This window comes from Zootoca vivipara, chromosome 4 (genome assembly GCF_963506605.1).
Source record: "Zootoca vivipara chromosome 4, rZooViv1.1, whole genome shotgun sequence".
Taxonomy (NCBI): domain Eukaryota; kingdom Metazoa; phylum Chordata; class Lepidosauria; order Squamata; family Lacertidae; genus Zootoca; species Zootoca vivipara.
Genome location: NC_083279.1, coordinates 90,531,833 through 90,558,046, shown reverse-complemented (window position 1 = coordinate 90,558,046; position 26,214 = coordinate 90,531,833). Strand labels below are relative to the sequence as shown.

Genomic DNA, 26,214 nt, shown 5'->3' with positions numbered 1-26,214 from the left:
TTGTAGAGAGTTGGGCCCAACTCAGGGAGGGTTAAAGTTTTTCTCTGAGCTGTTTAGCAACTCAGGTTTAGCCAGTGTTACACAAATGACTTTCTACTGCAACTAAGGTCCTGTAAGACCAAAGTCTCCTAGCAGTTCAGATTTAGCAAAATTCAGTTTTCAAGGAAACTGGGGCGTTTGCAGGAACTCCTATTTTATCTATATATGTTCAGTGTTTCTACAAGAGGCAAGTGCCTCGCAAATGGTTTGCTTTGATAACAGTGCTGTTGGGTGGCTTGCCTTAATGGTCAGTCATAATGTTCGGGACATCTTAAAGATGAGAGCTGGATGGGGTTGGAGGAAGTGAAGTTGAGGTACTCACATTCACAGTGGGAAAGAAAGAAATCGGGCCTGAAATAATGTTTCTCCATTTAGTTAAAATGGGTCTGCTCCTGAGGCCTGGAACAGGCAAAGCTCCCAATACGAATGCTACAAGTCCTAAAACCTGCCTCTCTCCTGTTTCTAGTTCTCATGATTCTTAATGGTGTGCCTGTCATGTTTGATTTATCATCCTTTAGTCAATAAATGCTTTAATTGAGCGTCTTGAGTCAGCTTGAGTCATTTGTTTGCAGGCCTAGCCCAGCATATGTCATTTGGTTAACGGGTGACACTCTGGCCATTGACGTTCATCCCCCCTGCCCCAAGACTCTCATTTGAGATGTGACAAGAAATCTTTTTCCACATTGGTCTTGTCTGCTGAGCACCTCCACATGGATGGGCACACCCTCCCTTAAGGTTTGTGGAGGGCTCTGCCTCAGGGCAGAGCTGTGGACTACCGTATATTCTTTTCTAATTAGAAGGAGCCACAAATCACTTCAGAGTCAGCCTCTTGATGGCTGCCATTTTGTTTTTTCTACACTGCACTGGGCATTGTGTTGGGCCAATGCATTGGCGGGCAAACAAAATGGCGGCTGATAGCCACAGAACCTCTTGAAACCCAATACAGTGGTGCCTCGCTAGACAAACGCCCTGTAAGACAAATTTTTCGCTTAACAAAATGATTTTTCAAGCGGAGGTTGCCTCGCTAGACGAATTCGTTTTACGAAAAATTGTCTAGCGAATCGCGGTTTACCATAGTAATGCATTGAAATTCAATTAATGCGTTCCTATGGGCAAAAAAAAAAGTAAAACATTCAATGCATTCCTATGGGATTCGCTAGACAAATTTTTCGTTATAAGAATTGACCCGTGAAACGAATTAAATTCGTCTAGCGAGGCACCACTGTATTTTCAAATGCAACTCTCCTTACCCACTCACTGGCTCCAGTGTGAACAGGGACAGAGGTTTTTTTGACCGAGTCCTCCATGACTACATCTATCCAGGGTTGCCAAGCAGCGACGGAGGAAGCTGGACACACCACGGGGCCTCTGGAGTCTACTTGCCTCCTCCCACTCAGCCACCCTACAGCTGGGAGTGAGGCAGCGGGCAGCCTTGGGTGCAGTGGTGCTCTTGAGGTCTTCCCCTGGTGCCCACAAGACCTTGGGATCCCCCTGCTCAATATCTGCTTGATCATGAGGGGCTGAGAGTGGTTACCTTCTTAAAAGGACACAGAGCTGAAGGGAGGAAGTTGGGGGAATTCCTTTCTCCCACTTCCTCTTTCAGGTTTTTTCTTTCTTTCAAGATTCAGAGTAATTGTACTGGATCTGACTTTTGTCCAGGTCAAGTGAAAAAGTGAAGTGTGTGCACACACACTTACTCTTTCTGTCTTGGGAGGCAGTGACTGGTTTGGGGAGAACCAACGTGCCTCAGAAGGCACTGAGGGCCTTCTGGCGGTTCCCTCGTTGCGAGAAGCCAAGTTGCAGGGAATCAGGCAGAAGGCCTTCTCGGTAGTGGCACCCACCCTGTGGAATGTCCTCCCACTAGAGGTCAAAGAGAACAACAGCTACCAGACTTTTAGAAGACATCTGAAGGCAGCCCTGTTCAGGGAGGCTTTTAATGTTTAATAGATTACTGTATTTTATTTTTCTGTTGGAAGCCGCCCAGAGTGACTGGGGAAACCCAGGCAGATGGGCAGGGTATAAATAATAAATTATTATTATTATTAGTAGTAGTAGTAGTAGTAGTAGTAGTGAAAAGAGGGTGGCACTCATGTCATTCACTCACATATCCAAATGTGCCCACTTACAAATTAGAAAGAAATTTGACCCTTTTTGCATATAAAGGTAAAACCTACCTAATTCACACTTTCCAAAGCAATAACCAAAACACAGCAATCCTTCAAAAGTCACACTTAACTGAATTGTACAATGCAGTTCTCTGATGCAATGGTGTTTGCAAACAATGCTATCTATATTCTTTTTTTCTTTCTTTACTTTTTTAAACCACTTATTATTTTTTGTATGTAAATTTAATTAAAAACTATTAGGGGGAATGTGCATAAAATTAATATATTAATGAAAATAACATATAAAATGCATTATATTAGAGGAAATTGCTTGCAAATCTGTGCAGTCCAAACTGCATACAAACATGCTTATTAGGATCAATTCGCACTGGATAAGTAAAATTCACAAATTGCCTCAGGAATGTTGATAGTTGAATTTAAGATTGCATAAATGAGCAATTAAAAGGTAAAGGGACCCCTGACCATTAGGTCCAGTCATGACCGACTCTGGGGTTGTGGCGCTCATCTCGTGTTATTGGCCGAGGGAGCCGGCATATAGCTTCCAGGTCATGTGGCCAGTATGACAAATCCGCTTCTGGTGAACCAGAGCAGCACACGGAAACGCCGTTTACCTTCCAGCCGGAGAGGTACCTATTTATCTACTTGCACTTTGACGTGCTTTCGAACTGCTAGGTTGGCAGGAGCTGGGACTGAGCAACGGGAGCTCACCTCGTTGCGGGGATTCGAACCGCCGACCTTCTGATCGGCAAGCCCTAGGCTCTGTAGTTTAACCCACAGCGCCACCTGCAATGGAGCAATGGAGAGAATCAAAACTGACATATCTTTCCATCACTAGTGCCATCGTGACTAAAATGGTTTGGCAGCCCCTGACTCATTGGGAGAAAGTTGCTACAGGGAATAAAGTACCGGTATTGGTTTTCTGGGGCTGAGGACTAATGCTGGAGGCCAGGCAGAAAGCTCATAGGGGCCAGAGTGAGCCTCAGGGCTGCCGGCTGCCCTGTCTCATAGCAAACCCACAGTCTTGCCACCTCCACAGAATCCAGCAGCTGTTTGAAAGTGAGCAGTTCTTAATAGACAGGAAGGCAGTGTAAACAAAAGCCCTCCTTCTCCAGCAAAGGGAAAGTCACCTTTGGCAAATATTGAAGTTGTAGGAGTGGATCTTTCGACACAGAATGTGGTAGCACCGGTCAACCTGCAAAACAGATCTTGGAGAGCGAGAAAGCAGACAGTTTAATAAATGACTCCGGCAGCTCCAGGAGGGAAACATAATCAACCAATCAGAGGGTACTCATTGTGTAAATAATGTATATAAAGCCTGAGGTTTTGGGGGGAATTCAATCACTGTTCCTATGAGCTGAAATAAAATTCACTGGTGCTTTTCAACCAAGCGGAATAGCATGTCTGCATATATGGTACTACTTGAAATATTTCCTGACCACTTTGGGGCACACAGATATATCCTCCAGTTCAGTCTTATGTTCTCCTTAGGAGTCATTGCATTCATCTGGGTGCCTTTCCACTGCTCCTGTTGTCGTCCATATGATATTGGGTGTGCCTCACCATCCATTGCCGTGTGTGTGTGTGTGTTGAAGATATAAAGCAGGTGTGGGGAACTTCTGGCCCAGAGGGGACCAAATTTGGCCCGTGAGGCTGTTTTCCCCAAACCACGCTCATCCACTCCGACATGTGACATTATACGTGACATCATCGGGTGTGGAGCATGTACAAGTGACTACAAAGGAACAGCCGGGAGCTTAAGGTGAGCTCCCAATTATTCATTTGCTGGAGCAAGGTACACTCCTGGTGACTGGGAGTGGCCACCGAGACCATATAACACCAGTCCTGAAAGACCTGTGTTGGCTCCCGGTACGTTTCCGAGCACGATTCAAAGTGTTGGTGCTGACCTTGAAAATCCTAAATGGCCTCAGTCCTGTATACGTGAAGGAGCATCTCCACCCCCATTGTTCAGCCCGGAAACTGAGGTCCAGCGCTGAGGGCCTTCTGGCGGTTCCCTCATTGCGAGAAATAAGGTTACAGGGAACCAGGCAGAGGGCCTTCTCGTGCCTGCTCTGTGGAATGCCCTCCCATCAGATGTCAAGGAAATAAACAACTATCTGATTTTTAGAAGACATTTGAAGGCAGCCCTAGTCATTCTGGTTTTAATATTCTGTTGGGAGCCGCCAGAGTGGCTGGGGAAACCCAGCCAGATGGGCGGGCTATAAATATTATTATTATTATTAGTGACCCCATCAGCTGATGAATGGGGGCATCAGACTTGTGCTCCAACAGCACAAAGATGTTTGCATTGAAACTGCTGCTACAATAGAAGGAAAATGTGCCAGGTTAGCTGAAGTGTTGATGCAAAACATCTTGTGCTACTGATCCCTGCAGGAGACAGGTGTGAACTCACCACCAAGAAGCCGATGGGTGGTGAGTTCAAGCCCACTGGATCCACTGAGTGACCAAGTTCCCTATGGAGAACTCAACTGTGCACTCAACTCCTGCAGAAAGGAAGCTCGAACTCGCCACCCGTCACTTCGCCACCCACAAACCAGAAACTATCAAAACCTTTAATCAAACAGTGGGAGAAGCTCCGGCTGCACTGCAGCAGCTTGCAAAAAAATAAAAAATGACTTGACTGGAAAAGAACAGGATGTAGACTCCCCCACCACTATTCTAAAGCAATGAGATTAGGACAAAAATAACAAGACAGAACATATTTGACAAGCCTCCCAGGAGTTGATTGGTTTAAATTTGCTTTTATTTTGATGGCTTTAATTGGTGATTGTTTCATTTCACATTCATAATGCTTGTGGATTTGAGGCGGTGGGGCACAAAAATTTAAAATTAAATTTGTGAAGGCAAGCATGAGGGTTTGCTACATGTTTGAGGGCCAGGCTATTCTCATGAGTATAGCGGTAAGAAGACGGAAAAGTGGTAACAAGCCTCTGTTACAGTTTTTAGTGTTGAACCATGACCAGAGAGACCTGGGTTCCAACCCTCCCACAGCCATGAACTTGGAGGGTTACTTGGAGCAGTTACCTTCTCGCAACATCACCCACCTTGCAGGTTTGTTGTGTTGATAAAATTGAGGTTGGGGGTGGGGAGAGATCTTGGAGAAAGGGTATATTATAAACATAAACACAGCAAATAATATGCATTTATATGAATTTTTGTGTTGTGCACAACCCTGAGATCTACAGACAAAGGATGGCATGCACATTAAACAAACAAATGATAAACAGATAAAAATCATTCGATTTAAGCAGTTCAGTTCTTATGTCTTTTAATCCCTGCCAGTCATTTCATAAGTGCTTCACAGCAGCACAAGTCAGAATGAGGCCATGAATAACAGGCAGGTGACTAAGAGGCTGGCGTTCTGTGACAGGCAAACACAGCCCTACAAAATGCTGTTTATTATTTCTTAAAATCTTTATCATAACGCTGATTTCTAAGGCTTCCCCCCTGTCCTTTGCGCTGCCTTGAATGCTTGCCTTTTTCACTTGAGGGTTCCTCAATGAAGCACAAGAGGGAGATGTTTCCCCATTTATTTATTTTTACAAAAAAGAAAAACTGCCAAGGACTTTTCTCTGAATGAAAAAAAGAGGAAACAATCAATGGGGAGGTCTGTGGGCGGCCATACTGGTGCGGTTACCGTGGTGACCGGGAGAGTTTATGTCTGGAACCAACCAGGAGGCAGCAGCCGGTAATAGACTCTGGCTACCAGCCTCCAGGAGAAAAATAGGGTAAGGAATCTGCTCTGGGGTGGGGTGGGGTGGGGTGGGGTGGGAAGCTCCCCTAGGGAAACCCCTGAAGGGAATGACGCAAGCTTGATGTTGAGGTGGCTATAGGTACCAATTTATAGTTTTTGTTCTATTGCGCATCTGGTTTCAAATCCTAGGCTGAGTTGGGATCGGCTGTCTTACGCACCTTATCAATGAGCCCCTTGGGTTGCTTTTAAACCCCTGGCTTCATGGTTTGCCCCCCCCCCACCTTCAACATTTTTCTTTTCTTTTACTTAAGCCTTTGAACTCAGATGTCTTGGAGGACATTAAGGAACTGCGAAATATAGACTCGCAGAATCGAAAGTGGAGACTGTATTCTCCCTTGTCTATTTTGTAAGACATGAAAATCTTCAATTAAAAACGTTTAAAAAATGTCTTGGAGGAGCGGCAGTTTCCTATATATTATTATATATAATGAGGGTTTTTTTGTGATCTAAAACAAGCAAACAAGGAAGGAAAAGGAGGACATATATACGTAGTCAACACTTCCAATTCATAGAGTCTTTTTCACAGTTTACATTCCGTGTGACTGAGGCTCTGTTGCCATAGACATTGGGGGGAAAGAGAGGGGAGAGGGAGGGAGAGGGTTGGCGGCGGCGGGGGGGGGGATATAATGGTCTTTTCATTCTATTGCATAGTGTTGGTGCAGGGTTTTTGTGTTAGCGTCTCATAGGTGAGAGATTGGAGGGTCCAGAGCGAGGCTTCGAGGCTTGCTTTGGGAAAGCAATGAATAAATATAACAAACAATAGCAATAGATAATAGCCATAGTTTTAAATTACCAACATGCCATTTTGTGTTTTCAATATTTGTAAGACTTCTTTTTGTTTTGTGGAAAGCGGCGAATAAATGTAATAAATATCTTTTTTAAAATAAATAAATAAATAAATAATAATACTTGGTTTTTCAAATTGCAGTTTTGCAATGACATATCCAACATACAACATAAAGAATCTCCTGGACTTCTCTCCTCCCCTTTGTGGGTCCTATAGTTAACCATTTCCTCCTGCATCTTTTATAATAATCCAAATCTTTTACACTAAATTGCTGTTTCAGGGGTTGTTTTTAAAAGTCTGGAACAGATTAATCCATTTCGCATTACTTTCTATGGGAAAGTGCGCTTTGGTTTTGGAACGCTTTGGTTTTGGAACGGACTTCCAGAAAGGATTAAGTTTGAGAACCAAGGTACCACAGTACTCTCATTTCCCTTCGCATATTGAAATAACGCCCCTTAATGAGGCCAAACTTAGATTCACAAAATGTTTAGGGGTATGTGTACCCCTGCGTCCCCCCCCCAAAAAAAAGCACTGGTGCCGTGACTGCAGAATACAACGGCTTCAGAACAAAGTAAGAACAGGGGAAAACAAGGGAAAGCCTTTATATGCTGCCCTGATCTGTTTTCTTTGTTTCCCCAAGGTCTCGTTCAGTCTCTGAAGACTTAAACAATGGCGAAAGACAAGAAAAAGAAGGAGAAGAAGGAGAAGAAGGGGAAGAGGAAACAGCCCATGGGACATATGTCCAAAGAGCCTCGAATTTATTTCCCAGAAGCTCTGCTAGCATATCAGTACGTATTGTTGAGAAACAAAGGAGTATGCCTCTTGGGGTGAAGTCGAACCATTGTTGTTAGCAGCACCAAAGTGACTTACCTGGGGCCCAAGCAGTGACGAATTTACGTATAAACGTGACCCAGGTGGCGCTGTGGTTAAACCACTGAGCCTAGGGCTTGCTGATCAGAAGGTCGGCGGTTCGAATCCCTGTGACGGGGTGAGCTCCCGTTGCTTGGTCCCAGCTCCTGCCAACCTAGCAGTTTGAAAGCACGTCAAAATGCAAGTAGATAAATAGGAACCGCTACAGCGGGAAGGTAAACGGTGTTTCCATGTGCTGCTCTGGTTTGCCAGAAGCGGCTTTGTCATGCTGGCCACATGACCTGGAAGCTGTACGCCGGCTCCCTCGGCCAATAATGCAAGATGAGCGCGCAACCCCAGAGTCGGTCACGACTGGACCTAATGGTCAGGGGTCCCTTTACCTTTTTAAGCTATAGCTTAGGGCCCCACTCTCTTGGGGGACCGCAAAAAATTAAAGAAAAAACAACAACTGGACATACATTTTCAAAATAGAAGATACAAAACAAGTAAAAGAAAAACTACATACAGCAACAGTGTTTTGTGTTGTGTAGGCTCCTATGATGTAAGCAATGGGCCCCACCTGCTAGCCGGCTCCCTAAATATCACTGGTTTGCTCATTTCTATATATAGGGTGCCTACATTCTGCATGTGCAAATGGCTTGAGATACCCATAAATTACCATATAGCATATATTCAACCCCCCCCCAAAAAACAGCGACAATTTTGTTGTTTATAAAGGACAGCTGGATATATAAAGGGCCCCATTGCCTTCAGTAGCTTAGGGTCTCATCAAATCTAAATCTGGCTCTGGGCGCTAGCCTGGGCAGTGTGTGTGGAGATCGTGGGCTGGCCAGATGACAAGACCCCTCTTGATGTGGTCCAAAAGAAAGCAGAGCAAGACGTTTGGCACCAGCCGGGCTGCAGGAGTTGCTGGAAGGAGGCGTACGAGACGCCATCCAACAGTCTTAGGGATTCCACTCTGGATTTGTGTAGGGTATCCTCCTTAGCAGGGTGGATTTGATTTAAAGAAAATCAATTTAAATCATGATTTAAATCACTAGTCAGTAAGACTTGATTCAAACCTTCTTCTTCTTTTTTTAGAGAAAGACTCTTTCTTGCTGGTATAATCTTAATATTTACAGCCAGGTGAAGGGTTTCATTTCTGGGATAATAAATTTTCAGAGTAGTTTTTACAGTTATATCGAAAATTACTGATTTGGTTATACTATTAGAAATACATAGACAGATAATTATGAAATTATGGTGAGGTTTAATAAGTTAACTGTTTATATTTGGACAGCTTTTATGCTGTACTTTATTGGAAGGAGAAGAACAACTTAAACAATTTATTTAACTAAAACAATAACCTTATAGCATATGTATCCATGTTTGTTAACTGATGTGGTTAAACAATTTAAAAAAAACTTAGACTGAGTTTTAGCACACATGAAAAACTTAAAACAAATCCTTCTTTCCTGATGAATAGCCTTTTGACTATAGTGTAACTTAAATAGAAAACTACCTTTAGAAAGATTCCCCCCCTCCTGAAAGCATTTTATTTTAAAAATTCAATTTAAATAAAAAAATCCAATTTAAATAAAAAATCTCTCTCTCTCTCTCTCTCTCTCTCTCTCTCTCTCTCTCTCTCACACACACACACACACACACACACACACCCCTCTCATTGATTTTTATCCATCCTGGTCCTTAGCCTTTTCTCTTCCCGAAGATATCCTACAAGGCAGGAGAGGTTTAGGACCAGAGTTTTCCTTCTCCTGGATGGGCTATCTGTTAGGATCTCCTACTCTCGAGCAGGACCCTGGCAGAGACACATGCCCGACTGGCATGTTCCCTCCCTCCTGGTCGATCGTTCGGGAACTTCAGAAGCTTTCTTCAGCCCCGCGAACATCACAGCGACTGATGCCAACTGACATCAGCACACTCAGGGATCCGCAGAGTCTTCGCACTTTGCGTAACAGACCTCAGCAACTCAGCATCTGGCTAATCTATGTTTATTTACATATAAACACACACGGAGCACTGCAACATGGCTCCCTCTCTCTCTGGCATCAGACGGCAAAGAGAATGAACAAAGGATAATAGCCCTACTTCAGGAAACACGGTAACACAAACATCCCGTCTTCATCACTTCCCACTGTGGAATGAAAACATATACCATCATGTAATAGACAACAATCCCATGACAGCAGACAGGGGAAATGAATCTTCAACAGTATCTTCCCACCTTCTCCTCACTTTCCTCTACAGCATGGGTAGACAAACTAAGGCCCGGGGGCCAGATGTGGCCCAATCACCTTCTAAATCTGGCCCACGGATGGTCCAGGAATCAGCGTGTTTTTACATGAGTAGAGAATGTCATTTTATTTAATGAGTAGAATGTGCACTTTAACAATGCATCTCTGGGGTTTTGTGGGGCATAGGAATTTGTTCATTTCCCTCCCCCCCCCAAAAAAATAGCCCGGCCCCCCACAAGATCTGAGGGATAGTGGACCAGCCCATGGCTGAAAAAGTTTGCTCACCCCTGCTCTACAGCATGTGCAAAAACCACTTTCTTGACCGTTGAATCCACTCTTAATCTCCTCCCTGAATGCGATCAGTATGTACTGTATAGTAAATTAAGAACCTCACTTTAGGAACATCGGGGGGGGGCTACTGGCTCTTCTGCCTTATTGTACATTTGTGGGTAGTAGGACTTTCCCGCCCCCCATCATAATAAGAGTCTGCTGGATGAGTCATTGGCCTATCTTGTCCAACATCCTTTTCTCCCTGGGGCCAACCAGATGTCTGCCCCCCTGCGATTCTCAGCAACTGATATTCAGAGGAATACTCAGGCGCAGACTTCGGTCTTTCACATTTCAGCGGTGCCCTGTGCCAGCCCAGAATTCTGTCCCCCCCCCCCGCCTCTTGCCTTCCATTCTGCTCAATTCGCTATGTTGTAGTTGTGACACCCTAGGCTTGGCGCCCGGTGTGGTGGAATCTGTCACTGCACTGCCCTAAATCTGCTTCTGGCATGATGCCTCTGACCCCAGAAGTAGAACACAGCCGCCACAGTAAATTTGGCATGGGGAATCTGTAATACTACTAATAATAATAATAAATTTATATCCCACCCATCTGGCTGGGTTTCCCCAGCCACTCTGGGCGGCTCCCAACAGAATATTAAAAATACGATAAAACATCAAACGTTAAAAACGTCCCTAAACAGGGCTGCCTTCAGGTGTCTTCTAAAAGTCTGGTAGATTGTTGTTCTCTTTGGCATCTGATGGGAGGGCATTCCACAAGGCGGGCGTCACCACCGAGAAGGCCCTCTGCCTGGTTCCCTGTAACCTTACTTCTTGCAAGGAGGGAACCGCCAGAAGGCCCTCGGTGTTGGACCTCAATGTGAAAGGTATAATGTCAGATTTCAGGAACCAAACCTAAGATGTCTGGCTTCCTGCTGTGCCTAAAAACTCACATATTCCATGATTTTGGATACATGAATTTGTGTCTTAACACTTCTTTTAAACTGAAGGGTATTTAAAAAGAAAAGAAAATATAGTGCACAAATATTTGAATGTTTAATTTTTTTGTATCCTGCTTTTCCTCAAAGAGGCTCATGTAGCGTATTTTCTTGGTAGCATCGTCACTTATCCTCTGCATTTTAATTATCTTCAGAATTCAGATAAAAGAAGAGCTCATCGATGACCTTCTTTTTGAAATAAAAAACTTGGAAGCACAGAATGACCGAAACAAAGAAAGGGTATGTAAACATATGCTTCTATTTTGATTTGGGGGAGTGAGCACAGCTCAGCTTTGCATGCAAGCGGAAGATTCTAGGTTCAACCCCAGTTGGTTTATTTACATGCACATGTAATTTTATTTGTATGCTGCCTCTCCACAATCCAAACCATGCCCAAAATGGCTTACAATATGAAAAAAAAATACACAACTGCCACAAAAGTAGTAACAAAATTTCAAAAGATTTAAAAAAATGCACAACTGAACTGAACCATTTCTGCATACAACAAGGTCTAAAATAAAGATTAAAAAAAACCAACATCAGCAACTCCCCCAAACAACACCCCAGCCAGAGCATCTGCTCAGGAGCCTCCGCATTTGTAGCTGGAGTCAGTCCAAACCAGTTGGGGAAAGGCCTGCAAGGCAGGGAGCTGGTCTTCCAGGAATCATAGGCAAGACAGCATCTGCAGTTCAAAGGATTAGGTAGATTAGGAGATGGGAAACAGTGCTAGTTCCAGGATTAGGAGGAAGAGGGGCTCTGCCCATACAGAGTGTAATGGGTGCTCCTTCTCCTTGCTGTTGCCTATTCACTTGCCCTCTCTCTTTGGAAGAAGCTGCCTTATACCAAATCACATCATTGGTCCATCTAGCTCAGGCACCCCCAAACTCGGCCCTCCAGATGTTTTGGGACTACAATTCCCATCATCCCTGACCACTGGTCTTGTTAGCTAGTGATGATGGTAGTTGTAGTCCAAAACCATCTGCAGGGCCTGATCTAGCTCAATTCTGTCTAAAGGGAAGGGCGCTGGAGAGGTCTAAGTGGGTGCTGTACATTATTATTTTGTAGCTCAGGTGTGGGGGGACTTTGGTCCCCCTGATGTTGCAGAACTACAACTCCCATCATCGCTGGCCATTAGCCATGCTTGTGGGGGACTGAAAGGAGATGCAGTTCATCAACATATGGAGAGAAATAGGTTCCCTATGCCTGGTGTAGTTACTAGCAAGTTTGGAAGCTACTTGCGAACCAAAATAGGGGATAAAAATGCCTACTCTAATTTCTTTGGTAATGATGTTAGACAGGCGATGGACTCAGGAAAACGACATGCATCTGTTGCGTGCAATAGAATGATAGAGATCCATCAAATTATTTCCATTGGATTATTCTGACAATTGTCACCATTGCAGGGGGCGGATGGGGGGGGGAAGAGGGGTATGTTGGTTTATTGTGAATTGCTTTTTGGATATTCGATTCTGCAATTTCATGCTTCCGTTCGCAATTTATACCCCACCTTCCCTTAATGTATTCAGATATACAGTGGTGCCTCGGTTTAAGAACAGTCCGGTTTAAGAACGCTTTGATTTACAAAATCCGCAAAACCAGAAATAGTGTCGCGGCGGGTTGAGAACTTTACCTCGGTGTAAGAACAGAAGCCGAATGGTGGGAGGGCACCGGTGGCTGGATGCCTCATTAGGGAAAGTGCGCCATTGGTTTAAGAATGGTTTCGGTTTAAGAACGAACTTCCGGAACGGAAGTACCACTGTATGTTGTTTTGCTTGCCAACTTGACCATCCCAAATAAAAGGCACGATTAAAGTGAAACATGTAACTTTTTTTCAAAAAACCTTCCCCCCCCCCCCCCAGAATCAGCAGCTGAAGAACGAACAGGCTTCGCACATCCGAGCACTCCTAGCTGCCCTGAAGGAGCAAGAAGAGGCTTTGGCGAAAGTTGAAGTTGTTACTAGAGATGATGTGGAAATAGCGATGAAGGAGAAGTGGCAGTATGTCAAGGATCAGGAAAAGCTTATTAAAGGTGAGCTGGCTCTGGAAATCCCTCAGTTGCTAGCTCAAATCCCAGGTGGAGAGGATCATTTCTCGTTAGCAACTTGGGTAAGCAAAGGCCATCACTCCTAATGTGGCCTTTTCTTCTCCCAACCAGACATGCGCTGCCAGATACATTACCTCGAACAAAAACTCGTGGCAAAGCAAGCCGAAGTGGATTACTGGCTGGCGTACAAAAACGTTGGCAGTGCCGAGCACGCCAAGCAGATTGAGTGCCTGGAACAGGACATCCAGAAGCTGAAGGAAGAGCTTGAGGAAATGGCTGGTGAGTTGCCCCAGGCTTGAACTTAAACCAGAGACCTAGACCAGAGATGCTGGCCCAGACATCAAGAACTAGAAATAATTATCGTTTCCAGCGTGTGCGTAAAAGGACACGTATTTCAATCCCTTCTAAAACCTATTCCCCCCATTTTCTGCTTTACCTTTCTCCTTTCTGATGGCCGGGGTTGTGTTCTTGTTTTTTACCCCTAAAGAGTTTTTTAGGATTTCCCTGGAAGAGATGAAGGAAAGAACCGACAGATACATGCTGAAGCAAATGGAGCTGAAGAAAGAATGGGCCCTTGAGGTACTGATATGGCTTTGCAATTCTAGTCTTTTAATCATTATGGGCATGATCTGAGCACTTTCAAGTTCATTTGACTTCTGCAGGAGAGATTTACAGCGGAATCCTGTAATAATAATAATAATAATAATAATAATAATAATAATTTTATTATTTATACCCCGCCCATTGAGTCTCGCTGTATGCTGTGGGGCTTATTCCCATAGCAGCACTAAGGGGAACAGGACAGCAGCACTAAGCACGTACTTAACTTCCAATTTAAGTCAAGGCGGTCCAAGACCGGGTAGTTCTGGCTGGGTTTTATACTCATAAAGTAGGGTTGCCATATTTTGAAGAGCACAAAAGAGGATAGAATCATAGAGTTGGACGAGACCACAAGGGCCATCAAGTCCAACCCCCTGCCAAGCAGGAAACACCATCAAAGCATTCCTGACAGATGGCTGTCAAGCCTCTGCTTAAAGACCTCCAAAGAAGGAGACTCCACCACACTCCTTGGCAGCAAATTCCACTGCCGAACACCTCTTACTGTCAGGAAGTTCTTCCTAATGTTTAGGTGGAATATTCTTGTTTAGGTTTGAATCCATTGCTCCGTGTCCACTTCTCTGGAGCAGCAGAAAACAACCTTTCTGCCTCCTCTATATGACATCCTTTTATATATTTGAACATGGCTATCATATCACCCCTTAACCTTCTCTTCTCCAGGCTAAACATACCCAGTTCCCTAAGGCATCGTTTCCAGGCCTTTGACCATTTTGGTTGCCCTCTTCTGGACACGTTCTTGAACTGTGGTGCCCAGAACTGGACACAGTACTCCAGGTGAGGTCTGACCAGAGCAGAATACAGTGGTACTATTACTTCCCTAGATCTAGATGCTATACTCCTATTGATGCAGCCCAGAATTGCATTGGATTTTTTAGCTGCTGCATCACACTGTTGACTTATGTCAAGTTTGTGGTCTGCCAGGACTCCTAGATCCTTTTCACATGTACTGCTCTCAAGCCAGGTGTCTCCCATCCTGTATTCGTGCCTTTCATATTTTTTTTTTTTTTTGCCCAAGTGTAGTACTTTACATTTCTCCTTGTTAAGATTCATCTTGTTTGCTATGGCGGCTCTCGTTTTAAGTACCCCTACTATATGTAGACTATAGAAGCTGTGATAAATTGCTGGGGGGGGGCAGGAGAAGAGAAGAGGAAAGCTAATCTTCAGCCACCAGTTATGTCTAGGTCTCATCCAGAAAGTATAGCCAGAGGCATTTTGGCAAATTTTAAAAATCCATCTGGACAAAAATTTTACCCTGAAAAAGCCTGAAAAAGAGGACGTGTCCTGGAAAAAGAGGACACGTGGCAACCTTATAAGCTTATTTGTGATATTCCTTAGAAAGTAAAACAGAAATGCCTCTCTCATTTATTCCTTTTAAAGGAACTTGCTTCTGTATCCTGCCTTCCCGGTTTCCGCTGCTCCACAACTTATTAAGAACACATACATTAGAACAGCAGCAATTGAAATAAGAGTTAAAATATGAGCAAGAAAGGTAACCCAGGTTAGATTGGGCACGAGGAAAGTGGAAAACGTACAACGTCCCTCCAAAACCTGTACTGTACTGGGCAAAATAAAAGCTTTTTCCTGCTTTCTGAAGGTAAATAGAGGCCTTCACATTCTTGTCTTCTCCTCAGATTAGTCTGCACGCTCTCCAGAGGCCTTTCTCAGCCTCTTGTTAATATGTGATTGGTTGGCCATTGGGGCAGGGCCTCCTTTGTGGTGGCTTCCACCTTCTGGAATCCGTCAACTACCAAGATCCCCCTTAAGCCTTCCTGTCAAATAAAAGCCTGTTGTATCTTGTGACTGAACCTTCTCTTGTCTCTTTCCGCAACGTTGTTGTTGTTGTTTAGTCGTTTAGTCGTGTCCGACTCTTCGTAACCCCATGGACCATAGCACGCCAGGCACTCTTTGGCACTGCCCTTCTTTGGAATCCCAAAGAAATCCCACTGCCCTTCTTTGGAATCCCAATTCCATCCCAATTCCTCAACGTTACAAAAATCCATTACCAAACTGAGAGTTAGCTCATTCGTTTGGTGTTCCACAGGCAGTGTAAAATTGTTTTCATTAGCCTGGCATTCAGAATAGTGCATATCGCAACCATATTTTATTCTGGAATGCATGTGCCTTTATGATTCATTACTAACAATGTTTTACGTGACGCGTCACTTCAATAAGCAGCTGCAAAGCTCTTTTGAAAAATGGGAAAGCGAAAAAGAAATGTAAAAATAGATATATGGAAGCAAGTTTTGTGTTTTTATTGTTCAAAGTTTTGGATGTTCCTCTGTGGGTATCCTGTCTAGACTCTCACTTCCTTCAATGCAAAGGCTCCAGCTTCAGCTGCGATTTCACACTTTCTTTCCTCAGAATGCTGTTAAGCACATCGACAAGACCAGCTGCCGGGAGATTAAAGAATACGAGTGGCTAAAGGAGGAGGTAAGCATATCTGGAAGGGTAACCTAGATTTCCAAGGAGGGGCACTGCCAATCAGTGTGGACACGACTGAACTAGATTGACCGATTGTCTCACACGGCTTCAATCAGCTTCCTAGACAGGGAAGGGTAGTGGGTGGTCAGAGGCGGAACATCCACAGTTCAAAGGATATTGGGTGGAAATAATAATAATAATAATACTAATAATAATAATAAACAAATTAAATTTGTATACCGACATTCATCCATAGAGCTTCATGGCAGTTCGCAGCATAGGATTATCATATAAAAACCACAAAATACATAGTAAAAAAAGAGAGCGTAACAAAAAATAATAATGCCCACACATCACATTTAAAAGGGCATCAGATGTCAATCACCCAAAGGCCGGGTTGCAGAGGAACGTTTTTGCCTAGCGCCCAAAGGTCTACAATGAAGGTGCCAGCTGAACCTCCCTGGGGAGAGAATTCCACAAACAGGGAGCCACTGCAGAAAAGGCCCTGTTCTTATGTTGTCACCCTCCGGGCCTCGCATGAAGGAGGCACACGAAGAAGGGCCTCAGAAGATGAATGCAGAGTCTGAGACAGTTTATATGGGGAGACACAATCCTTGAGGAACTGTGGTCCTGAGCTGTTTAAGGCTTTATAGGTCAAAGCCAGCACTTTGAATTGGTCCCGGAAACTCATTGGCAGCCAATGCAGTCGGGCCAGGATTGGTGTAATATGCTCAAACCGCCTTGCCCCGGTGAGCAACCTGACCACCAAATTCTGCACCAGCTGAAGCTTCCGAACCGTCTCCAGAGGCAGCCCCACATAGAATGCATTGCAGCAATCCAACCTAGAGGTTACCAGAGCATAGATGACAGACGTTAGGCTGTCCCTGTCCAGGCAGGGACACAGCTGGGCCACATGCAGAAGTGAGCTGCTGCTTTCAGTTTAAATGCCTAGCATAGGGCTGTCTCGGTGGGCTAACGGTCTGGTTTGGCAGAAGGCAGCTGCAAAGGACGTCAGCGCTGGGTTTCATATCTCATGGCAGGTAGAAGGGTACAAAAAGGAAGTGAGCGAATTGGAAGACTCGGTCCACGAACTGGAGAGGGAGAACATCTACCTCATCAACAAACTCTTCGAGCGCAGGCTGCAGTTCCTTAAAGTACCCAGGTAAAGGTGTTCTCCCTCCTAGCATTTCACAAACACGAAGCACAGGAGCTGAAGGGTGGACTTGCTTCTTTGGCCCCTGAGCAAACTACAGTATGCCAAACAGTAAAAAAATTAAAAAAAATAAAAACCCTGATGCTTTAATATTTACTAAAACACATACAATGGTACCTTGGTTCTCAAACTTTATCCATTCCGGAAGTCTGTTCCAAAACCAAAGCATCCCAAAACCAAAGCACGCTTTCCCATAGAAAAGTAATGCAAAACAAATTAATCCGTTCCAGACTTTTGAAAACAACCCCTAAAACAGGAATTTAACATGAATTTTACTTTCTAACAAGACCACTGATCCATAAAATGAAAGCAATAATCAATGTACTGTACTATAAAATAAGTAAGACAATATTGTAGATGATAAAAATTAGTTTTTTTCTTACCTGCACTGAAGATAGTCATTGTTTGGATGGGGGGTGGCTTTTATCCATTTCCGCAGTCACACAATCAATCAATCAATCAATCAGTCAATCAATCAATCAGTAGCTGAACTGGGTTCCACACAGTCACAAAAACAAATTTAACTGAAAAAGCCTCAAAAACAAAAACGCAAAATAAATAGCAAAAAACAAAAGCACCAAACTTAATCCATTCCAGGAGTCCATTTGATTTCTGAAATGTTCAAAAACCAAGGCGCAGCTTCTGATTGGTGCAGGTGCCCCGGAAACAATAGCTGACAGCCACATTGGACAATCGGCTTCTGAAAAACGTTCGAAAACCAGAACACTCACTTCCATGTTTTTGACATTTGAGAACCAAGGCGTTTGAGAACCAAGGTACCACTTACCTACCTATGTACGCTTCCACTGCTTATCTGACAGGCACCGTCTCTATTGTCTTTTCGGCACCTGTTGGAGACATTCAAGCCAATTTCCTAGTCTATACATACCTGTACTGGATTTGAAATCGTTTTTTAATTGGCGTTACTGTTGATCTTTTGCTGCGAAATTGCATTGAGACATTTAATGGGAAGTGATTCACCAATTGAATAAATAAACAAATGTGCAGGCTAACAGCTAGCTATAAAAGCTGTAAGCCACTTGATAATTAGGAAGAAAAATATCCTTCAGAGAAGCAGCATTGGCGTGGAGAGGAGAGAATTAACAAGATACATACAGCTCTTCTCTTTCGCATTAATTTTGAATTAACGAGTCAACTCCCCTAATCAGTAATTTGGACGAGTAGCTATCATTGCCACGCTGACTGGAGTAGCTGCAAATTGCTCTTGGCAAAGAAATAAAAGTCCCGACCGCATTCATTGCTGACTAACCATCCCAATTTTGAAACAAAAGGCATTTTAAATGGTAAATCAATGAAGGCAAGGGGGCAGGATTCCCACCCACCCAATCCTGCTCAGTTTGGCTATGCAAGTCCCTTTCCTATGGGGACCTGGCATGCTCAGCCAACGCGACAATTTAACTAGCGCATGGGCCACACTGAGCAGGCCTTATAATCTTCCCACTCGGCAGCTGATGAATTAGGAAGAGTTTTGCAGTGAAGCGCATACTAAATCACAGGAGAAAACACTTCATTTGTGCATGCCCCATAACGATTGCAAAGGGGTTTGCACTGAACCTTGCTGCTAAAACTCAGGTCCCTCCCCCCTTCTGCTTCAGCAAGGTGCTTTGAAGTCCCAACTTGGGGACTTCAAAGTGGCCAAATCATGTGGTGTCGTCATGACAAATTTGGTCCACAAGGCCAATCCTGATGAAGATCTGAGCCGGGGAGCCAAAAAGGTACCCGATCCTTGCCTTAGAAGGTGAAAGGCTGTTGTTCAGAAGTAGAGCATATGCTTTCATGCAAAAGGTCCCATGTTCAACCCCGGGTATGGCCTTATTGTAGTTTTATACACTGCCTTCGTGTATTTCTATGAAAGCGCGGTTTATAAGTATTTAAAGAAAAATACTAACCAGAGCTCAGGGCATGCACGGGAATAATTCCAGTGGCAACAACCGGAGTATGCACTTTAAAGATGTGCTACGGTTCTCTGTTACAAGGGAAGACAGAATGTCAAACCTTTTGATGTTGCTTCTTCTTTTAATTTTCCAGAAAGCTATTTCTTACCCAGGGAGCTGGCCTGCAGGTGCTTGATGACCAGCAATGTCGTGGCCTTTCTGGTAATCCCCTTTCTTTTGAGTTCATTGTATTAGTGATTCAGACGTTACAGCGTAGCCTCCCTAAGAAGTGTGGCCTGGCCCTCACAGCCCTGTGATAGTTTCTCGGTGAAGCTGGTGTAACTGGGAAGCTAGGAAGTTGGGACTTAAGAACCAACTCTGCTATGCTCTGCCTCGCTTGTGAAGGTGAGCTCAGTCATTTCTGTATGGTTAAGTGCTTTTGCCCCAAGCAAGCAAGGGTCAAACAAGTGCGGAAGAAAACTTAATAGTGTGCAAATCCCTACCTGGATACCTGGATGAGGGGGAAAAACACACACAAACACAAAATATGTCCTCTCTGTGTGTATTGCCTTTCTTCATTCCACTTGCTGTAGGACTGAAGCTGTCCTAAAAATGCAATACAATCTTGCCAGTAAGCGTCTCACGGGTGGGAGTGAAATGGGTGTTATGTTCAGTTTTCACCCCTACCCCTGATAAAACAGCTGATCGCTGCACGGTTAGGCTAAGTGCAGTAGACTGGGCCAGGCAGGCTGTACTATTCTCATTTGGCTGTCAGAAGGAACACAGGTAAATACATCAGCTCAGTTGGTTAAAGCATGTTGCCGATAATGCCAAGGTTCAATCCCTGTGTGGGACAGATCCTGCACTACAGGGGGTTGGACTAGATGATCCTCGGGGTCCCTTCCAACGCGACAGTCTTATGATTCCATCCTAATGAATAGCAGGCCATGAACAGTGTTGCTAGTTGTGGATTGGCAATAACTTTCTTTTTTAAAAAAATGCCTCTTGTAGGTCTGGATGGAGGATAGAGGGAGAAATTAGCCTACTGTACAAAGGTTCTATTTACATTTGCTGTTGTGCCCAATTTTGCGTCTGGCTCTGCCAGCCTTGGCATATGGCACTCAGAAGTTTTCCCAGGAAGCAATGTGGCCCTCTGACTGAAAGAGCTTCCCCACCCACCATTGCATAGCAGAAGAAATGTCAAAGCCAAACAAGCAGCAATAGACAGAATTCCCACCCTACCCCCTTCTGCCACTGTTGCAGCAAACTTTTATTAACAGGAGTATTACAGAAAGTGTTTTCCCTCCCCTCGCCTCTGCAGAAGTGCCAGCTGAAAAGGCATCATTAATATCAGAAATCGTTATCAACGTGGATCAGACAGACAGGCAGGAGACAGCAGAAAATCTGCTACATGAGAGTTTTGAAGTGATTCAACTGCAAACAGATTCTGTTGGTCAATTTCTCCCCCCTATCCTGTACGAAGACTCAAATGATTTCAAGGCAAGTATCTACTCTCCTCTTTTCTGCACTGGGATTTTAGGTAGAAAGGGCGAGGTAATAATGTGCCCCAAAGGTTTGTGCTGACCATGGCAATTAAAACTGGCTTTTGTTTTTTTACACACACACACACACACACACACACACACAGTCCATTTGAGCCTGATCATGTCCTCAACAATATAGCTCCTAAAAATGGTCAGGAGTTGACCAGGATATTATTTCTTCCCCTTGTGCACAATCAACAAAGTCCACCTGGAATGCAGAGATCATCTCACCCTGCACTCTTACTTAAGGGTTGAAGCAGGGTTTTGCAGGGTTGAGGCAGCCATTCTTGAAATTTTGGCACCCCAGGAAATTGAAATTCTCCCCATCATTTTATTCACCAGCCACCTGGAGGAGCTGGGTCAAGTGGCCCAAGCTTACCCAGTGAGCAAGGATTTGTGAACAGGAGCTGTCTAGTACTCCTTCAGCAGCAGCCACTACCAGCATGGCGATTGTGGATTGTTCTCTCTATCAGAGATTTGCTTATTCAGTTATGCCATCGTCATTTTAAGATGCAGGAGAGAGCGGAATGTTTTCTACTGGGTAACACGCTAATCATGTGTCCATCTGAACTCCAGGAGTACAAGGATCTGGGGCCCCTGGCAGTGAAATTGATGACTACGGTGGGCCAGACTATGCCAGTTCACGAGGATGCCCGGGAAATGCCAAGCAGAACAAAGCTTGAAGAAAAATATGACATCAGCCGGTCTCAGCATCGCATCACCTACCAGATGATCAAATCCATTTTTCATTGAGAGTGAGGAAGGTAAAGGCTACTGCTTTTCTTTTAAAAAAAATAGGCTTCCGATTGTTGAAACTCCCCCACCCTTTGTATGACACTTAACTGTTGACTTGCATAGCAAAGATGTTAATATTGGCTACATTTACAAGGGTATGTAGATTGCGTATATTGTATTCCCATTCCTCCTATGCACCAAATACAGGATCTGAATTACTATTGCAAGTGGCTCTGGTTTGATTTTTGCCCTCCGTGAACCTCTGTGGTCATTTCATGAAATCTTCATACTGTTCGATTGGAGAAAAATCCTCAGTGCTCATGGACCCACTAGTCTCACAAGACATGGCACCAACTTACATTTGCCAGTGTTTTCAGGGCCATCGAAGACCTTCACACGTTCTCAGTTCTTCTTACAACCAACCTGCAGGATAGTGGCTTGTTTAAAACCGCCTTGGGAGTTTGTAGAAAGGGGCAGGATCCAATCAAATGTACATTTATATTTTTTTGTTTTGACAAGTTTTCCCAGCTGGATGTGTGCGTCTCTGTCATATGTACCTAATTTGCATTACTGTATTTTAAAACTCAAGTTCTTTGTGTTGCTTTGCAACATCTTCAGCATTTTGTACATCACCTTGGGGTGTTAAGATTAAATGAAACAATGCCTCCAAGAGTGGAGGGAGAACACAGCCTTATCCCTCCGTTTGCTCAATCTTCTTTTAAAGACATCCATGTTTGTGACTCTCACTACCTCTTGTGGGAGTTGATTCCACAGTTCAACTATGTGCTGTGTTAAAATGTTCCTTTTGTTGGCCCTGACTCCACTAGTAGCCAGCTTCAGATCGGTTTCTGCTCATCTGGGCTTCTAAGTTGCTTAGCTTCCATCATTCTGGTTAAAAGAAAAACTGCTAGCTAGCACACAACATTTGAGCTGGCTTTTCCTTTCTGCTGGACAATGGGATATGTGGCTTAAACAAAGCTCCTTCTACAAAGCGCTGCTTGGCTACTCTTTGCTGTAGTTAGGTACCTCATGAGAGGTAGGTTCTGTTCCATATGAATACAAGGGGAGAGAGAGGACCTATCAACATCCACAAACAACTTTGGGCATGGTTGAGTGTGTAGAGGAACAGTGTAGGGCTGACCACCTGATTTTTTGAGCCAAACTTGTAAGCAGTCTTAAGCACAAATACTGCTTCTTTTGAGGAAGTTACCATCAAGGCTTGGACACACAACCTTCAGCCATCCCTATAGAAGTGGAGGGTGGAATGCTCCCTCTAACATAGAAAAGCACCGTTTGGAGAATTCCAGTCTGGTCTTCTCCCTAATACTGCCCAGTCAAATTTTATTACCTCAATCTTGACATGTCATTGGGCATAGCTGAGCCCCCCCCCCCAAGATGGCGCAAGTGTGAAGTTGGCACAATTCAGGCATTTCCCCCCTTTAATGGCAAATTCACCCACCCCCATAGGGTTTAATCTGAGCACCGAACTTGATGAAATTGGATTCAGAAGGCTAGCTGAGCCCTAAAAGCAAACCATTTTCAGCTGTGTTTAAAAGTTGTCCACATACATCACCACTAATGCAATGGACCAAATTGCAAAAGCAGCCAAAATGTCAATCTCCACTCACAGTGTTTCAAAGCACATTTTACCTTGCAAAATGGCAACAAAAAAGACCAAACAGACCCCCCACATCCCAACCCACCACTGTAGACCTTCATACTATAAACAGAAGTTCTGTGGAAGCTGCATTTTATTTGAAAATCCACTTTTTTTTGCTAACGTACTTTTAAACATTTTAAACAAAAATAGAATCTGCGGAGACAATGCAGCAAGTATGCTTAATTCATGTACAGAATTGCTTTCATGCCTTTTGACTATCCTTCTTAAGGCCCCAGATGCCACCCAAACTGGTATGATTGTATTTACACAAAGCACCGATCAACAGCGCTGCTTCAAATTCTGCAGAAAAACTAAAAGGGTTCCTACAACATTGAAAGGCCAACCCCGCCAGCAAGTTCTCCTGCACAAGCCCCCCACCAGACCGCTGAATGGAGCTTCTGCTGGGGAACTTGGTGGTTGGGGTTGTGCCCTTTAGTAAAGACACAACTTCTCTTCTGAGTTTTTATTCTATTTCACGATACATGATCATGGAGCTGGCACTAGCAAATGAAGAAGAAGAAGAAGAAGAAGAAGAAGAAGAAGAAGAAGAAGAAGAAGAAGAAGAAGAAGAAGAAGAAGAAGAAGAAGAAGAAAAGATTGAAGGCTTTTTTCACGTAATACCTCAGAAGTTTTAACGGGGTTTGCTTGGTTTTTGTACAGAGAAGAAGGAAAGTCTTTAAAAATGAAAGCAATTCCTCACATTCATTTTGGAAAGGCCGTACGTCAAGTGTAAGATAAATGACATGCCAAGCACAAAGCAAGGAAAAAAGTTCATCCCAGAAGCACCAACATCTGGTCGAGAAATTCTGTGCTCCTCCCAACCAGTCAGCTGTTCCCCCACCCCACCCCTTGCCAAAATCCTTAACAGAACTAATTCCCATGGAGATTGGACAATTGGTGTTTTCAGACCATTGAATGTACTCAGTGCTCTGTGTAGTTTGGGTGCGTTATTGGAGTGAAGATGCACTCTGAATCAGAATAGTTCTCGTGAATAAAAATGGGAAGAGAGAGGAGGAGGGAAGGGAGAAAAAAAGAAACTCCAAAAGGGAGACATACTGTATACATCCACGCTCATTTCCCCGCAAAGGAGGCTTTGTGATACATTGTTACTTAAACTGATAATCATAAATAAATACAAACAATAATACATAAAGGAATGTCTATGCAAACGGAATATATAATTCTTTTTTTAAAAAGTTAAAACTTTCCATTATTGACTCTAACATTTGCGATGACTGCAGAAAGGAAAATGGCAGAATTAAGAGAGTGTTTTCGGATTTGATCCCCTAGAGAAAGTCATTGGAGTTAACAGTGGGAGGATGCCCAGCTCTTCATCCCAAGCAGCAGTTCCAGGTGCTTGTTGTACCCTTCATGGCAAAATAAGAGGCTTCCTTTTGTGTGTGTGTTACTGACGGAGAGTGTTAAAACAGGTGGCGAGTTACTGACATGATTAGAAGTCACCAGGAAGGGGGGAGAAAGAAAAAGAAAAAAGATCCCACACCAAAATTGTGGCAATTCTTGGTTTTATACCGAGAGTGCTGCGGGGTTTCAAGGCTTCCCTATGTTGGTGCTCCTACTGCTGTTGTGGGGCCTTGTGTGGTTTTACCAGGCCGTTCTAGTGAAGAGGAGAGCTGAGGCATCAGTTCTGATTTGGCTGGAAAGAAGGGTCTGCTGTCGAGCACGTGTCTTTCTGGAACTGTTCCTGTCCCACTCCTTCTGGTGCGGTTACATGAATTGTATCTGAGGAGACAAGAAAGGCGTCCATTTTACACATTTGCACAACTAACCTGCCCTCCCCCTCCAAATGTCCTTTCACTGGTCATAGGCTAAGTAGGTTCCACGATGGCAGACCAGGAGTAGAGATATATAGCGCTTCAGTATAACAAAGATCAGACCATTTGGAAGCACTTCCCTGTTGCATGTAGAATGTGCAGGTTTATTCCCATTTCCAGAGAGTCAGAGGGCACATTGACAATGACTGCATTTGTATCGCCCTCTGGGGCAATAAGCAATTAAACTGCAGGCTGCAACCCTTGAGCTGCAGACGAGAGGATGGGAAACTGTGGTCATAAAACTGGCGAAGGAATCTCAGGTCATTTCTTCAGGTGACAATAAAATGAACAGAAAACAGCATTATGGCAGTTGCAGAAGGGATTATGGATTTCTATAGTAAGTCAAAGCACATCTCTCTTGAAAGAGACTAGGGCTTTAGACCTAGGAGGCTATGCAAAAAACAAAACAAAACAAATGTGTTGATAAGAGGGGAGGGGAAGAAGGGAATGTACACTTTCTGGAGCATGAACACAATCTGGTGGCCAGGTTGCTCACCAGGCAAGGAGGTTTGAGCATTATTACACCAATCCTGGTCCAACTGCACTGACTGTGAATGAGTTTCCAGGCCCAATTCAAAGTGCTGGTTTTGATGTATAAAGCCCTAAACAGCTCAGGACCACAATGCCTCAAGGACTGCCTCTCCCCATATGAACCAACCTGGACCCTGCAACCATTATCTGAGGCCCTTCTTCATGTGCCTTATCCACAAGAGGTCTGGAGGGTGGCAACATGAGAACTGGCCTTTTCTGCAGTGGCTCCCTGTTTGTGGAATGCTCTCTCCAGGGAGGCTCGCCTGGCATCTTCATTATGTATCTTTAAGCACCAGGTGACAATGTTTCTTGTCACCCGGCCTTTTTAAAGGTGTTTGTGGGAGGGGGGCTATGAGTTTTTGTTTTTATTATGCATTCTCATTTTGTATTTCTCTGTGGTGAACAGCCCTGGGATCTTTGGATGAAGGGTGGTATACAAATTTAATCATCATCATCATCATCACTTGCATTCCACGTTAGCAGCCATGGTTCATAGCAGGTCACAGAATAACAACATGCAAATTTACAAAGCCCCCGACTGTGTCATTTTAATGTGAGGGTGAATATTGCTAGGGACGTTAGCAAACGAGGCATTATCCGAGCTTGCAGTGCCCCCAGAGTTAACATGC

General features: G+C 44.1%; 2 protein-coding genes across 7 annotated transcripts in view; one reads left to right on the top strand and one right to left on the bottom strand.

The window, feature by feature from the left end:
- Positions 1-5,831: 5,831 nt before the first annotated feature.
- Positions 5,832-22,250, top strand: CCDC83 (coiled-coil domain containing 83). Of its 2 annotated transcripts, none has more exons than XM_035116588.2 (11): positions 5,832-5,911; positions 7,365-7,512; positions 11,249-11,333; positions 12,953-13,121; positions 13,248-13,415; positions 13,624-13,715; positions 16,116-16,184; positions 17,216-17,337; positions 19,438-19,505; positions 20,605-20,783; positions 21,404-22,250. In XM_035116588.2, the coding sequence occupies exons 2-11, from the start codon at positions 7,394-7,396 to the stop codon at positions 21,578-21,580; spliced, it is 1,248 nt and encodes a 415-aa protein (XP_034972479.1). In that variant the 5' UTR covers positions 5,832-5,911; positions 7,365-7,393; the 3' UTR covers positions 21,581-22,250. The 2 variants fall into 2 exon arrangements, with proteins under 2 accessions (XP_034972479.1, XP_060129872.1); XM_060273889.1 differs by lacking the exon at positions 5,832-5,911 and adding an exon at positions 5,939-6,016.
- The window catches only part of PICALM (phosphatidylinositol binding clathrin assembly protein), a 73,847-nt gene continuing 68,548 nt past the window's right edge, over positions 20,916-26,214 (bottom strand). For all 5 annotated transcript variants that reach the window (XM_035114310.2, XM_035114313.2, XM_035114314.2 and 2 more), the window contains one exon: positions 20,916-24,962. Coding sequence is in view for 1 of the 5 variants with exons in the window: in XM_035114314.2 (XP_034970205.1) it covers positions 24,948-24,962 (15 nt within the window). In the remaining 4 variants the exon portion in view is untranslated. The remainder of the gene's footprint in view (positions 24,963-26,214) is intronic.

What these genes read in the sequence shown, in the direction of transcription:
- CCDC83 (XM_035116588.2), top strand. Translation starts at nt 7,394, where the DNA reads ATGGCGAAAGACAAGAAAAAGAAGGAGAAGAAGGAGAAGAAGGGGAAG. An exon ending in GAAGCTCTGCTAGCATATCA is followed by an intron (nt 7,513 to 11,248) that starts GTACGTATTGTT and finishes AATTATCTTCAG; the next exon opens with AATTCAGATAAAAGAAGAGC. An exon ending in AAGACTCAAATGATTTCAAG is followed by an intron (nt 20,784 to 21,403) that starts GCAAGTATCTAC and finishes TCTGAACTCCAG; the next exon opens with GAGTACAAGGATCTGGGGCC.